At 34.3% G+C, this 16,049-nt stretch overlaps 1 protein-coding gene across 1 annotated transcript in view; it reads left to right on the top strand.

Moving 5' to 3' along the window:
- The window catches only part of LOC108573429 (HIV Tat-specific factor 1 homolog), a 103,572-nt gene that overhangs the window by 83,349 nt on the left and 4,174 nt on the right, over positions 1-16,049 (top strand). Inside the window, exon 4 of the mRNA XM_017935875.1 lies at positions 6,409-6,595. Within this exon, the coding sequence (XP_017791364.1) occupies positions 6,409-6,595 (187 nt within the window). The remainder of the gene's footprint in view (positions 1-6,408; positions 6,596-16,049) is intronic.

The raw sequence follows: 16,049 nt of genomic DNA, 5'->3' as shown, positions 1-16,049 counted from the left end.
ATACGAATAATCAATATAAATAATTTACTTTAATAATTAAATCTTACGAATAACTTCGAGTTGAAAAAATCTTATTTTACTTAACTTATTTTATCTTACGAACTATTTAAAGTTAAAACGCTCGCATATCAGAAAGTCTGTCAATTATGTATACAATTTGTACCCGCAGTCCACTCTGTATTCGTGAAAAATCAGAGTGTCCACGCGTAGTTCTCAGCTTGGTATCCCTTTCCAAAGGTGCGAATTTTCTTTGGAAAAGGATACCAATTACCAGGTCCCACCACGAGGAGGTGACTACGCAAGGGACCCGACAAAAACACATGCCCTACTGGCAACTTTCTACCTTCAGAGATACGCGATTCTCATTTGTAACAAATAATTATACTTCGCTTCAAATTCAAACGCTAATGCAGTATTTCAGCATTCTAAAAATTTCATGTGCTTTTAATTCCCGATTCTAAACTTCCCTATTAGGGTATTTAAAAATGATAAACCCGCGATCACTCGAGAGAACCAACTAGCCTAACACGAAGTAATTACTCGCGAGAATCGCGCGCTACTCGAGAGCAAGTACGTCGCGAAGAAGCTCGAAGGAACTGAGCGATCGAGAATCATTCCAAGTTTCGAATCGACGATAGAAAATGATATTTTATGTTACAAATGAGTCGCGTATCTCTGTAAGAAAGCGCTCACATTGTACTTGACACAATTTTCTATCTTACAATTACTTATTTTATTTTACGAGCTAGCTACAATTAAAACGCACGCATCCCACGTTGTCCATCGTTGAGAAGAATATTTTCGATTGCCTTATGCTAACTTATTTTATCTTACGATTTACGTAAAAGTTAAAACTCTCGCTTCACACTCGGTACAAGTTTCTATCTTAGAGTTAGTTAAAGCTAACGTGCAATCAAAATTTGTCAAATATACAACGAAGTTCTGTAAGAAAAGTGTGTTATTAAATTGGAATAGGAAGATAAATCATTAGGATATCTGTCTTATTTGTGGACAATCAGAAGGAGAACAGTGGAATTCGTAGTAAAACACACATAAAATCGTTGAACAAACGATTATTACATTTGTAAAATCAAACAGATAGAATTTCTACTTAAACCTCTGATAAAGGAACTCAGAATCGAAAATTCATTTTAGTCATTTCTTCAAAATTTCGATGCAGAATAGAAACGAAAGAAAAATTGAAATCCCTATTATCAAACGCGATGTGACAATCCCATTATTTCTATGGGAAATAATAATTCGGGATATTTCCTGCAAAAATAGAATACAAATTTGATTAAAAAGATAAACAATTCGTGCAACTTACAATTCGGCCACAGTTCCATCCTCTCAGATTCCCTCAGTGAGCCATTTCAGTCCTCCAGCCTTGAATTTCCACCCACAATTGACTTGAAAGCTCCTCTCAACCCACGAAATTTTCAAATTACCTCAGTGGACCATTGAATTCCCTTCATCCTTGAATTTTCATCCCACCAGTGGCCGCAATCGCAAGCTTCGAGAGACCCAAAGCCAATGACCAAGACCCACCGGACTCAGGAAGCTGTGGAAGTGTCGCGCGAAATTGTGTACGGTTCGCGATTTTTTTCAAGTGTAGTTTAACCCGTCGAATTTCATTTAGTACCCGAAACCGCGACATTTTTATCATCCTCCATATTTCTGTGCAGTTGATTTTAGTTGGGCCATTTAAGAAAAATTTAAGGGAGGTATGAAATAAACGCGCGGAGAAAAAGAAAAGCAAAAACCGGAAAAGGGATGAAGCTATTATATGAAACGCGACGCGACGTGATAAATTCTCGTATCGATCGGAAATAATGGGCGGAAGTAAAAATTCATTACGAAAATTGGCTCTAAATTGAATTAACGCGGTATACTAATTGGGAAACTCTAATAAAGGGTGGGCGTTTGCACCGAGTAGTGCAATAGACATCCATCCAGTTCTTCTTTGAATTCTTGATGGTTCAAGCTACAAACATGCATGCATGCACATATATAACCAATCACCTAACCCAATAAAATTCACTCACAATTCGCAGATTAGGCAGCTGGGCTCTGCAACGTAGATTTTGGCTGCATTGCCTCCTTCCTTCCTTCCTTCCTCTCAGATCGTCACCCTTCCACTCAGATCGTTCGAATTCCTCGGCGTTGATTTCCCAAGACTCACAGACTCACAATTTGCGAGTCACTGTGGAATGGACGACGCGAAAAGTATTTCGAAACGCGATTTATTTAGAGAGGGAGAAACCGTGAATTTACATTACTTTAAATTTTACTATCGAACGAAACTTTCTCGTAGAACGCGAGTGAAAAATTGAAAGTGTGAAATAAACGCGGCAAAAGAACAAACGCGAATCTTTCTCGACTACACTGGGAGGAAGTATCAGTTGACCGCGGAAAAATGTTCAATAATTAGCGAACTAGGGATGAAGCTATTGTTTCAATACGCGATTCACTGACTCTAATATTTTGAAAAATTGATTGTTAATTGCGAAACACTAGTGAGACGGTTGAATTAGGGGCAATAGACGATACAACTAACTACTTAACCATATTCCCAGAAAAAAACCCATTTTTGTCACTCACAATTCGCAGATTAGACAGCTGGGCTGTGCAACGTGGATTTTGGCTGCATTGCTTCCTTCCTTCCTCTCAGATCGTCATCCTTCCAGTTCCAGTTCATTTTACAAGACTCGCAGACTCACAAATTGCGAGTCACTGTGGAATGGACGACGCGAAAAGTACTTCGAAACGCGATTTATTTCAGTTTTATTTAGTGAGGGGGAAACCGCGAATTTATATTACTTTCAATACTATTATTGAACTAAACTTTCGTAGAACGCGAGAAAAAAATTGAAAGAAAGTATGAAATAAACGCGAGTAAATTGAAAGAAAAGCGAAACGCGAATTGGGAGGAAATAGTTAAACGCGGAAAAATATTCAATAATAAGCGAACTAAGGATGAAGCTATTATTTCAATACGCGTTGCACTGACTCTAATATTTATTTATTTCACGGTATTGCAACAAATAAACGTTGAATCAATATTTAATTCGTATAAAAACAATTATTTAACGTAATAATTTTACCTTCACTATGGCTATTTTTAATCTACGACCACAGGTCAACCTGATTTCTAATCCTTACGAACTTTAAATTCAGTCTAAACTGAGAAAATATATAATACAATTTATTTCATGGTATTGCAACAAACAAACGTTGAATAGATTCTTAATTCGTATAGAAACATTTATTTAAAATAATAATTTCACCTTCACTATGGCTATTTTAAATTTACGACCAAGGGTCAACCTGATTTTTAATCCTCCGAACTTGATTTCACAACGAGAAAGTAATAAGATCGTTGAAACGTACTTATTTGTCAAAGAAACTTGCAAAAATGTATAAATAATAATATGTAATGTTTTAACAAATTTTTGGAAGTATAAATTAATAATAAAATTGTGAAAATTAATAAATTATACGTTGTTATAACATTAATAGAATTATGACTAAACCGAAGTTCGAAGTCGAGTATTTAAAGTCTGATATTACGTGCCTAGCGAGTGCCGGTTTATTGTTAAAATTTGTTTAATAATTAGTAATAGAAATTCTAATTGATTCTAATGTATACAAGTGTTACAAGAAGGCTGAGTGTGTACAGGGTGGACATAGACTAGCTAGTAGCCCCCGACCACTCTATTCACATCTCAGAACCTTTAAGACTAATTTACCGCGAAGTGTCTAGGGCCCAGTATAAAGGGTGACTAAGTTCGCGGGACATCGGAGGGTCCTTATATACCTGCGGTACCCTCTCCCCAAAATCATTAGCAAAATTGGGCGCGAAACCTCCTTTACGCGGGAAATCGACTACTTTTCGCGGGAGATCGACCATATTTCGCGGGAGATCGACCATTTTTCGCGGGAAACTACCATAATTCTATTATAACATTATAATACCGTATATAGCGATCACTTTTCGCGGGAGATTTCCATTATTCTATTCTAACTTTATAACAGCCTATAATTTATTAATTTTCACAATTTTATCATAAATTAATACTTCTAACAATTTGTTACAACATTGCATATAACAATTTATACGTTTTTGCAACTTTCTTCAATAGCAAAATACGTTCTAGTGTTCTCATTATCTGCCGATGGTTAAATTAATTTCGTAAGAATTAAAAATAAGGCTGACCTGTGGTCACATATTAATAATAACCCTAGTAAAGTTAAAATTATTACGTTAAATAATTATTTATACGAGTTAAAAATTTATTCGAAGTTTCTTTGTTATAATACCGTGGAACTAGATTGTATCGTATATTGTCTTTACGTTATACGAAGTTTAACGTTTTGTTTATATGTTATCAGAGTTATAACTGCCCACGTCCAACGTTATTTTCTCTGTGAATTCTGTGTTTAGAAATTATTTCGAACTGAAACAAGGTTTATATGCTACAGTTCAGCCTAATTTACATAAATTCATCTGGAATACCTGTTTAAAGGGGTAAACCACCTTGAGGCGTTTAAAAATAGGTCAAGTTTGGGAATTTTTTAAACCAGTAACCACTAAATGAAAATTTTCAATTTTTTCAGAGGGTATAAACGTAACTTCCAGCTACTATCTCTAATTTTTAAAAAGTAAGAAATCGTACTTACTCTTAGTATTTACCTGTGAAAACTATTCCCAAACTTTACCTCCTTTTCACGTGTACCTCCTTAATAACGCCTCAATAAGACAAGAAATCTCCTATACAGTGATAGTGAGCTGTCTTAGTTAATATTATCCGATGTAATCTAATCGAAGATTAGCTTAATTGACCCCGAGGTTGTGGGTTAAGTCCATAACTAATTGCCTATGGTGGTGTCGTAACTTTGTGTATGGATAATATACGCGTGTGGTAATTTGGAATTATGTGTAATCCTTGATTAGTTAGCACAGTGTAGTAATCAAGGAGCAAGATGATTTACGTCACATCTCTGTGATATATTAAACGTGGATATTGTAAAGCGTAGGACTAACATTTGGCTCAAGTTGTAATTGAAACGTACGTAATTATCTATATCCAACTTTGAAACATCCGACCCTCCGTGCTTGGAAACTTCAGCTCCCGGGAGCATTTCTTACCGCTTTGCGACAATGTTGCAACGGTATAGCTCCACCCTCTTAACACACTTTTACAATTTCATCAACAATGTTCCTCTCCAAGTGTTCTACAACGTCCAAGAGATTCTCGGTGCACTTTTCAGTCATAAAGGTCGCAAATCCGGTCAACTCATTTGTAGAATTTTTAGCGGCGCAGATCGATAGCGTCGCGAAAGGGTTAACCCTCCGTGGATAAATCTATTTCTTCGCACTTCGTGGGTCGCACTCTTTGTTCCAATTTTTTTACCTGTTCTCGGCTTCCAAAAAATCTGAGAAAATTCTGGGACACCTGTTAAGTTACATATTTTTATTTCGAATAAAAATAAACATTCGTTTCTCGAGTCGTCCAGATTTCAGATCTCAGTTTCAAGATTTATCTCGGGTCGTCATCGATGTAGATTGCCTACGAAGGATTAAATATTTATCATCGTTTTATGGAATTATTCTACGCGATCTATCCTTAAATGCAAATATGTAATAAGAATTACGTATCGTGGATACGTAGTACCTGTGCGTGATTTAAGTGAAACTTTGCATTCATGATCTTTATGCAGAATGCATAAAACAGAACGACGCCGATGTCTATTTGTAGTGTAAAATCATCATGCTGTCAGGTACTGTGTCTAATTCACACCTTGCGAATTATAAAAGGCCACCATGTACCACCCACTCTTACATCACGCTGTGTAATGTTCTCCGTACATGTATGAATCTCGTTACGTTCCTGCAAATTCTATTTTGCGCTTGAAATTTCATTCTTTTATTTTAGATGCGAATTCCTAGATTTCCCTACTTGTTTTCCACCGATCCTGTGCTTGGAACAAACATCGAGCAAACGTTGAAGATTTGATCTATCGATCCAATAAAAATCTTCAACAATATTATTATTTTCTTTTTAACGAAGTATCTTTCGACTAATTTTAGAATTTATCACATTCTCCTCTGTTAGTTTATAAAATGTGAAACTGTATAATTCTGAAAATTGCTGTGTTTGGAAATCAGTATTATTGATTGCAATAATCTGTGAATGTAATTAACCGAGAAAAATGTTTTGAAGAAAAAATAGAGATTACTTGCTGACTTAAAAATGTTTAAAGATCGTTATCCAAATTGCAATTCAGAAATGAAGGAAATTAATGGTCTTTTGGGTTTGGAAGAATGTATGATAATTTTCCATTTTTCTGCAAACGTAAATAGTCAGTAGAAAATCCATTACTTACGATAAAAACTCTTTGTTACAGGTTGTTCGACTGGAGGCCAGAGCGTGTTCTAGGTGAGCCACAGAAACACGAAAGGGTTGTAATTATAAAAAATCTGTTCTCCCCGGAGGACTTCGATAAAGAAGTCTCGCTGCTGCTGGAGTATCAGCAGGACATCAGATCGGAGTGCCTAAAATGCGGAGATGTTCGAAAAGTTATCATTTACGACGTAAGTAACTCTACATTTACATAACATTACAGTTAACAATTAAAAAAATTTTGAAAACGATAAATTAAATATTGCACCTTAGATTGGACGAAAACTTTCTGGTCTACAAGTGACTCTTCAAATATTTTTAAAATAATCACCTTTAACAATGTCCTTATTAATTTCGTGCTATTATGAAAAAATACCTACATTATTTCCTTTGCTTTTTGAAATTAAAGTATGCATAATGAAGCAGTTAGATCAAGCAGGATCGTTTCCATTGTAACAGAATAATCGTTCGCAACTGTTCTCTCGTTGAAATTTCACGAAAATTTCCATTTACAATTCGATCGTTCCTTTACGAAATTTTTCAATCGACTTCCTTTACGATATCGTAAATTGCAAATATGCCACCCGGCGAAGTAGCAATCTAGGTCGATTATTAACACAGGTCATTATTGACCTATCATTGATCTCTCCATTCTGGCCCTTTGACGCCGCGGCTATTAACAGTAATGCTATCACGTAATATTTCATAACGTCGTCAAGTATTATAGTGTAAGTATATGTACAGTACAATCGAATCGTCTTATCACGGATCTCCCTAATGGCCCATGTAAAATAGAGACCACCTTTCTCTTGATACGTTGCAGCATAGGTCGATTATTCGACATTTTTTCGTCTGACACAGGACGATCAGCTGCTTTTAGGTGAAAATTTAGAGGGTGATATATTTTTCCTTTTCGAAGGGCGACTACAGTGATACTTTGAAACTTTAATCGTTGAAAGCGGAAGCTTGAAACGGGAACTTCGTATTTTTCATTTTCGTCTTGTATGAGTTTCTAGAAAATCACGCTTCGAGTTTTCTTCCGGGAATAACCGAATGCTCTCAGTATGAAGTTTTTGGCAGTGATAGTGTAATGATAGTTTAGAAATAACCGAAGGAAAATATTGCAAGTGTCGGCGAACAGAAATTTGGTAACCAGAAGAGAGGTAAAAAAATACTTGTACCATAGGTATATTGAATTGCAGACACTGAGAATGATAGTTTAGAAATAATCGAAGGACAATATTGCGAGCGTCGGCAAACCGGAAAAGAGAAATTGAATAGAAATTTTTCTTATAGCGTAACGAAAATAATTTCTAAAAGATAGCTTTGGTTTTTATTTTTATGCGACTTTTTCTTAGTATCTTCTTTTTGCGTATAGTTTTCACCGAGTAAAGTGAAATTTCGTTCATTTTTCTATATAGGTACACATATTTCTCGAATATTAATGGAAACATTTTTATCGGTTATTCGCAATAATTTTCTTTTTTTCACCGAGACGAAATATGTACTATTTCCAGCTTTTGTTTAGTATTTCTTCTCGTATCCAAACGATATAAAAGCCGTTCGTTTGCGTTTTTAACGCCTCCGAGCTCGTTTCCTTTTTTAATGCACTCGAAGATGATATACTACGGTGTAAACCAGATTTTTCCTCTGTTAGATCACTTCTATTATTCGCGTTGCGAGGAATGCCAGGATACAGTCTGTGTTCACCGTGAAAAAATTCGTATTCTATAAATATTTATATATTCGCGCGACTCTCGGTAACCTGTTTTAATTTCTAGCTTATAAATCTCTCGTTAAAGATAATTACGAAATTTGATAAGTTGGAAGGAAAAAGGGAGTACGTCGATTGGGTGAAAATTTAATTTTTACAAATCTAATTAACGCTCGATTATTCGAAAAATATTGTGACTCGTACGATGGTAAATTTACATTTCCAATTACCGCGCGCTTTGTGTTCGCGGTCCTGTTACTGCCGTAAATTAAAACAGGTCTGAAACGGCTTCTGATATTTTTACTTTCTCGAGCCGAACTTTCTTTTGATCTCCCGCACGCACCGGAATGATAATTAACCGAAGACTGATTGTTCACTTTTCGAGTCGTCGAAGAATACCGGGAATAGAGTTCAAGGTTCGATGTGTTACAGATTGCGAATTATTTTATTGGAAATTACGTTTATAGCTGTTAAATGTATTTGTCGAATGCGAGAAAAAGATTGTAATATTTCGTGAAAAAAGGGGAGGAACCGTTACTCTCGTGTCTATCTTTCTTTTTGAAGGCATATAAAAAAAAATGGCAAAAAGCACTTTGGGCGAACAAGATTACTTCTACGTTCACCGTAAAAGAGAGTAAGTGGTTAAACCAAAAGCAATTTTCTTCAAAAGCATATCCAAAAAGACAGAAGGAAGAAAGGAAAATAAGAAATCTAAGATACACCTGAAAATTTGAAATATTTTTCAATTTAACACTGGAATAACCGAGGTAGAATATTTTATATTTTTCTTCCTTCTGGTATATTTAGGTATTCTATATAAAAAATACTAAATTACTTTTTTTAAAGAAAATGTCGCGTTTGCAATGGATTGAGATCAATTTTCTGATGAACCTCTTCAGGGACGATTTTTTTAAAGTTACAAAACGATCTAATTTCTTATGTGGTTACATTTATATTCATGTTGACATTGGGTTTACCGGACGCACCATTTTTACTCATTTCGAATTTCACAAGGAAGTCCCTACCACTTATGCTTATTTTATATAAATATATCGCACAGTTTCATTTACAAGTTAATAGTGTATAAAATAAGTCGTTTTCTAAAGAAAATCTGCGGTTTCGTTCACGCGTCAATTTGACGCTTTCCTTGTTGGGAGATTATGTTTCCCACATTTTCTCTGTCGCAAATACTGGAATTTTCGGAAAAACTAGTGTCCCTGAAGAGGTTCAAAAATTTCCTATTTATCTCCTCTTCGCGATCTCCACATATTGCAATTTTTTCAAAATTTTTTCTACACGTCATCCAGTATACTAATCCTTCTATTCGTTCACGCGTCAATTTGACGCTTTCCTTGTTGGGAGATTATGTTTCCCACATTTTCTCTGTCGCAAATACTGGAATTTTCGGAAAAACTAGTGTCTCTGAAGAGGTTAAAAAATTTGCTATTTATCTCAATCACGGCAAAATTCACTCCGTCAATTTTTGTCCCACTCAAACGAGACATACCGTGAAAAGAGGTTGAAGCAAGAAATCAGAAATCCCTCATTTTTCGTCAAGTTCGGTTGTTCCAAGTGTTAATCGAGAAATCGCGGTGTAAATGTAATGCGGGTCGAGGAAGAAGAAGCGCGGCCGGTGACAATCCGGTAATACAGTATATTCTCCACAAGTGTCAGACCGCAAGGAAGCTAAACCTGACACTCGTAGAGTCAGGGACTACGTTTTCGAGCCTCGCACCCGCCTTTGTAGTTTGCCGAACGTAGACAAGGACAGCGAATAAAAGATAAGCATGAAACGTATGTCGAGGCAACCAAGCGATTTAAATATCAACTTTTTTAATTTTACGTTTTTTTATCCCGAAATTTTTCCTAACATTGATGAGATTTTTCTGATGAAAATGAAAAACATTTACTTGTTAACACGTTCACTGTCACGCCAGATTTACAGGTTGCTGTTAGGCGGCCACAAGAAAATACATTTTAAACATATACATTAAGCAGCTCATATTTGAGCTGGCAATACACAACACAACTAATTACTAAACCAAATCACCAGAAAAATTTTTAATATTATTATTGAAGTAAACTTTCGTAGAACGAGAGTGAAAAATTGAAAGAATCAAAAGAAAAAACGCGAATTCGTATCTTTTTCGATTCTAGAATATAAGAAAATTTGAATAAAATACGCGACGAGAATTGGGGAAAAGCATAAGTTAAACGCGTTAAATATTCAATAATAAAGGAACTAGGGATGAAGCTATTATTTCAATCCGCGATGCACTGACTCTAGTATTTACTAAAATTAAAAAATTCTCGTATAAATTCCAAAAAAAGATTATTAATTACGGTAAACTACTGAGACGGTTTAATTTAGGGTGAGTAAAGTGCAACGAGTGTAGTGCACTCGTTTCAAATCAGCTCACAATATACAATAATAAATCAACTAACCACTTAACATGCAAATTCCTTGGATGGTAAATTATTAGTAAACAAAATTCAATATCAGAGAAAATATATGAAAAATTTCAAATTAATTTCAATTGCTGGAAGAAAAGTACATATTGATTGTTATGCCCTAACGAAAAAGCAACCACTCAAAGTCATTTCAATATCCTATTCGACAAGTCTGAAGAACAACGATGACTAAAATTCAAATGTTTATTTCCCTAAACCTTCAAAATAATTTCGAAATATTTTATTCGAAGCGGAGTATTCCAAGTCAGTATCGATAATTGAAGAAATTATTTGATTGTATTTAAAAGAACCGAAAGGAGAATATTTAAAGTCTGATATTAAATGTCTAGCAAGTACCAGTAATTGGTAAAATGATTTATATTTGTTTTAAAAGCTGGTAGTGTATTATTTTTGTTTTAATTGTGCTGGGATTTGTTGGTTTGTTAAGGGAGGATAATAGCGAATAACGTGTGAAATTTGAAAATGAGAGTAAATAGGAACGATTGGATAACGAAATTGGGAGAGTTAGAGAGAATGTGTGAACAGACGAGAAGAAGAGAGGTAAATGATCCAACATGAGAATGTAAGTGTATATTTTTCGGTAATTACTTTATAATTGCTTTATAATTACTTTATAATTACCGATTAGTGGAGAATATTGTTTACATGCAATGGAAGTTTACTGGTGATGTTTATAATTTCGAAAATTCAGGTAGAATTGTAAATATACTGTATCGTAATTCGAATTTAAGTAAATTAGGTTGAACTGCAGTACACAGACGTTACTTTAGCTTGAAATAAATTCGAAACATAGAATTCACAGAGAAAACACTGCGAAACAGCAAAACGTAAACGTTACAATTGTTATAACATGTAAGCAAAAATTTCAGAATTAATTATACGAGTATTTCTCATAAGATTACCGTTACAAGAATATTTCACGTTTATTAATAATTTTATAAGAATTAGGAATATTAATTCACTTTGTTAAAATGCAAAAACTAATAATTTTACAGCAAGTGTTAAGAATTAGGAGCAGCATTCGTTACAAGTTCCACAAGGATACTGAAAGAAAAATTTCAAATTAATTTCAATTGCTATTACGAAAAAGCAACCTCTCAAAGTAATTTCAATATCCTATTCGACAAGTCTGAAGAACAACGATGACTAAAATTCAAATGTTTATTTCCCTAAACCTTCAAAATAATTTCGAAATATTTTATTCGAAGCGGAGTATTCCAAGTCAGTATCGATAATTGAAGAAATTATTTGATTGTATTTAAAAGAACCGAAAGGAGAATATTTAAAGTCTGATATTAAATGTCTAGCAAGTACCAGTAATTGGTAAAATGATTTATATTTGTTTTAAAAGGAAAATTTCTAATAGGTATTAGTTAAAATGAATTGTTATTCAGTCTATTGTATTGAAATTCTAATTGATTCTAATGTATACAAGTGTTACAAGAAGGCTGAGTGTGTACAGGGTGGACACTGACTCTAGTATTTACTAAAATTCAAAAATTCTCGTATAAATTCCGAAAATAGATTATTAATTACGGTAAACTACTGAGACGGTTTAATTAAGGGTGGGCATGGTGCTGCTTTAGTTTGAAATGATTTATAAACACATAATTAACAGAGGAAAAACCGTGAAACGGCAAAACGTCTACATTCTAATTGTTATAACATGTAAACAGAACTTTAAATTTAGTGTAAACAGAAAAAATATATAATACAATTTATTTCACGGTATTGCAACAAATAAACGTTGAATCAATATTTAATTCGTATAAAAACAATTATTTAACGTAATAATTTTACCTTCACTATGGCTATTTTTAATCTACGACCACAGGTCAACCTGATTTCTAATCCTTACGAACTTTAAATTCAGTCTAAACTGAGAAAATATATAATACAATTTATTTCACGGTATTGCAACAAACAAACGTTGAATAGATTCTTAATTCGTATAGAAACATTTATTTAAAATAATAATTTCACCTTCACTATGGCTATTTTAAATTTACGACCAAGGGTCAACCTGATTTTTAATCCTCCGAACTTGATTTCACAACGAGAAAGTAATAAGATCGTTGAAACGTACTTATTTGTCAAAGAAACTTGCAAAAATGTATAAATAATAATATGTAATGTTTTAACAAATTTTTGGAAGTATAAATTAATAATAAAATTGTGAAAATTAATAAATTATACGTTATTATAACATTAATAGAATTATGACTAAACCGAAGTTCGAAGTCGAGTATTTAAAGTCTGATATTACGTGCCTAGCGAGTGCCGGTAATTGTTAAAATTTGTTTAATAATTAGTAATAGAAATTCTAATTGATTCTAATGTATACAAGTGTTACAAGAAGGCTGAGTGTGTACAGGGTGGACATAGACTAGCTAGTAGCCCCCGACCACTCTATTCACATCTCAGAACCTTCAGGTCAAAATACGCCGCGAAGTGTCTAGGGCCCAGTATAAAGGGTAAATGATTTCGCGGGACATCGGCGGGTCCTTATATACCTGCGGTACCCTCTCCCCAAAGTCATTAGCAAAATCGTCGGTTAGGTCAGGCGGGAAATTTTCGCGGGAGATTTTCGCGGGAGATTTCCGATATCGTAACACGGTATAATTTATCAATTTTCACAATTTTATTAAAAATTTATACTTCCGACAATTTGTTATAACATTGCATATAACAATTTATACGTTTTTACAATATTCTTCAATGGAAACATAGGTTTTAGCGTTCTCGTTACTTACTCGTGGTTAAATTAATTTCGTAGGGATTAAAAATCAGGTTGACCTGTGGTCGTAGATTAAAAATAACCATAGTACAGCTAAATTTATCGTGTTAAATAATTCTTCTTACACGAATGAAAAATGTATTCAACGTTTGCTTGTTACAATACCATGAAATAAATTATTTGTGCAGTTCTGTGCATTTTCTGTGCAGTTCAACCTAATTTACTTAAATTTACATTGCGAGACAATTTATTTCATGGTATTGTAACAAGCAAACGTTGAATACATTTTTCATTCGTGTAAGAAGAATTATTTAACACGATAAATTTAGCTGTACTATGGTTATTTTTAATCTACGACCACAGGTCAACCTGATTTTTAATCCCTACGAAATTAATTTAACCACGAGTAAGTAACGAGAACGCTAAAACCTATGTTTCCATTGAAGAATATTGTAAAAACGTATAAATTGTTATATGCAATGTTATAACAAATTGTCGGAAGTATAAATTTTTAATAAAATTGTGAAAATTGATAAATTATACCGTGTTACGATATCGGAAATCTCCCGCGAAAATCTCCCGCGAAAATTTCCCGCCTGACCTAACCGACGATTTTGCTAATGACTTTGGGGAGAGGGTACCGCAGGTATATAAGGACCCGCCGATGTCCCGCGAAATCATTTACCCTTTATACTGGGCCCTAGACACTTCGCGGCGTATTTTGACCTGAAGGTTCTGAGATGTGAATAGAGTGGTCGGGGGCTACTAGCTAGTCTATGTCCACCCTGTACACACTCAGCCTTCTTGTAACACTTGTATACATTAGAATCAATTAGAATTTCTATTACTAATTATTAAACAAATTTTAACAATTACCGGCACTCGCTAGGCACGTAATATCAGACTTTAAATACTCGACTTCGAACTTCGGTTTAGTCATAATTCTATTAATGTTATAATAACGTATAATTTATTAATTTTCACAATTTTATTATTAATTTATACTTCCAAAAATTTGTTAAAACATTACATATTATTATTTATACATTTTTGCAAGTTTCTTTGACAAATAAGTACGTTTCAACGATCTTATTACTTTCTCGTTGTGAAATCAAGTTCGGAGGATTAAAAATCAGGTTGACCCTTGGTCGTAAATTTAAAATAGCCATAGTGAAGGTGAAATTATTATTTTAAATAAATGTTTCTATACGAATTAAGAATCTATTCAACGTTTGTTTGTTGCAATACCGTGAAATAAATTGTATTATATATTTTCTCAGTTTAGACTGAATTTAAAGTTCGTAAGGATTAGAAATCAGGTTGACCTGTGGTCGTAGATTAAAAATAGCCATGGTGAAGGTAAAATTATTACGTTAAATAATTGTTTTTATACGAATTAAATATTTATTCAACGTTTATTTGTTGCAATACCGTGAAATAAATTGTATTATATATTTTTTCTGTTTACACTAAATTTAAAGTTCTGTTTACATGTTATAACAATTAGAATGTAGACGTTTTGCCGTTTCACGGTTTTTCCTCTGTTAATTATGTGTTTATAAATCATTTCAAACTAAAGCAGCACCATGCCCACCCTTAATTAAACCGTCTCAGTAGTTTACCGTAATTAATAATCTATTTTCGGAATTTATACGAGAATTTTTGAATTTTAGTAAATACTAGAGTCAGTGCATCGCGTATTGAAATAATAGCTTCATCCCTAGTTCGTTTATTATTGATTATTTTGACTCGTTTAACTTATGCTTCTCCCCAATTCTCGTCGCGTATTTTATTCTTATATTCTAGAATTGAGAAAGATATGTATTCGCGTTTTTTCTTTTGATTCTTTCAATTTTTCACTCTCGTTCTACGAAAGTTTACTTCAATAATAATATTGAAAATTTTTCTGGTGATTTGGTTTAGTAGTTAGTTGTGTTGTGTATTGCCAGCTCAAATATGAGCTGCTTAAAATGTATTTTCTTGTGGCCGTCTGACAGCAACCTTTAAATCTGGCGCGACAGTGAACGTGTTAATAAGTAAATGTTGTTCAAATTATATCGTATTTGATATCATTTTCATCAGAAAAATCTCAGTAATATGTTAAAAAAATTCCAGATGAAAAAAAGTAAAATTAAAGAAATTATATTTTTCTATTATGAATTGTCGAGCCGTGAAATCTCGTAAAAGAAACCGACTGGTGTAGCGTTACACGTTTGACTGATGGGCGCAGCAATGACGCAGACCTAGGCATAGGACCATCTATACTGTCACTTGTAGAATCCAAACTTACTGACTCTTGTAGAGAATTTATTGTATCGATCTCGCTTCGGCTGAAGGATCAAGCACAATGGACCGAGCCATGGAGCAAGATGCCGGGAGAACGGCAGCGATCACAAAGAAGCCGGTCCTTCACGGGCGACGCAAATAAACCTTCGAAAGGGGATGACCTAACCCCATAAATTCGCAACGAGACACTCCCAGTCTGCGTGTCTCAACCGTGAATCCATTCAATGTCAAAGTGAATTTCGTCGTCTACCATGGTAGCTACTGGCTACGCAGCCTCTGAGAACGTCGGGGCGCGCGAAAAACGTGTGTTCGAGAGATCAAAAGCAACGCGTGAAAGGAAATTTCGCGACGGCCAATTTGCCTGTGATCGTTCGCCCTCCCTATCGTATTTTCCGGGCCGTTTTCAGGCCGCTTGTAACCCGGTAAAACGTCAACC

Source organism: Habropoda laboriosa, unplaced genomic scaffold (assembly GCF_001263275.1).
Source record: "Habropoda laboriosa isolate 0110345459 unplaced genomic scaffold, ASM126327v1 scaffold92, whole genome shotgun sequence".
NCBI classification, from domain to species: domain Eukaryota; kingdom Metazoa; phylum Arthropoda; class Insecta; order Hymenoptera; family Apidae; genus Habropoda; species Habropoda laboriosa.
The sequence above is the reverse complement of the archived record's forward strand: the minus strand, read 5'-3'. Positions and strand labels throughout refer to the sequence as shown.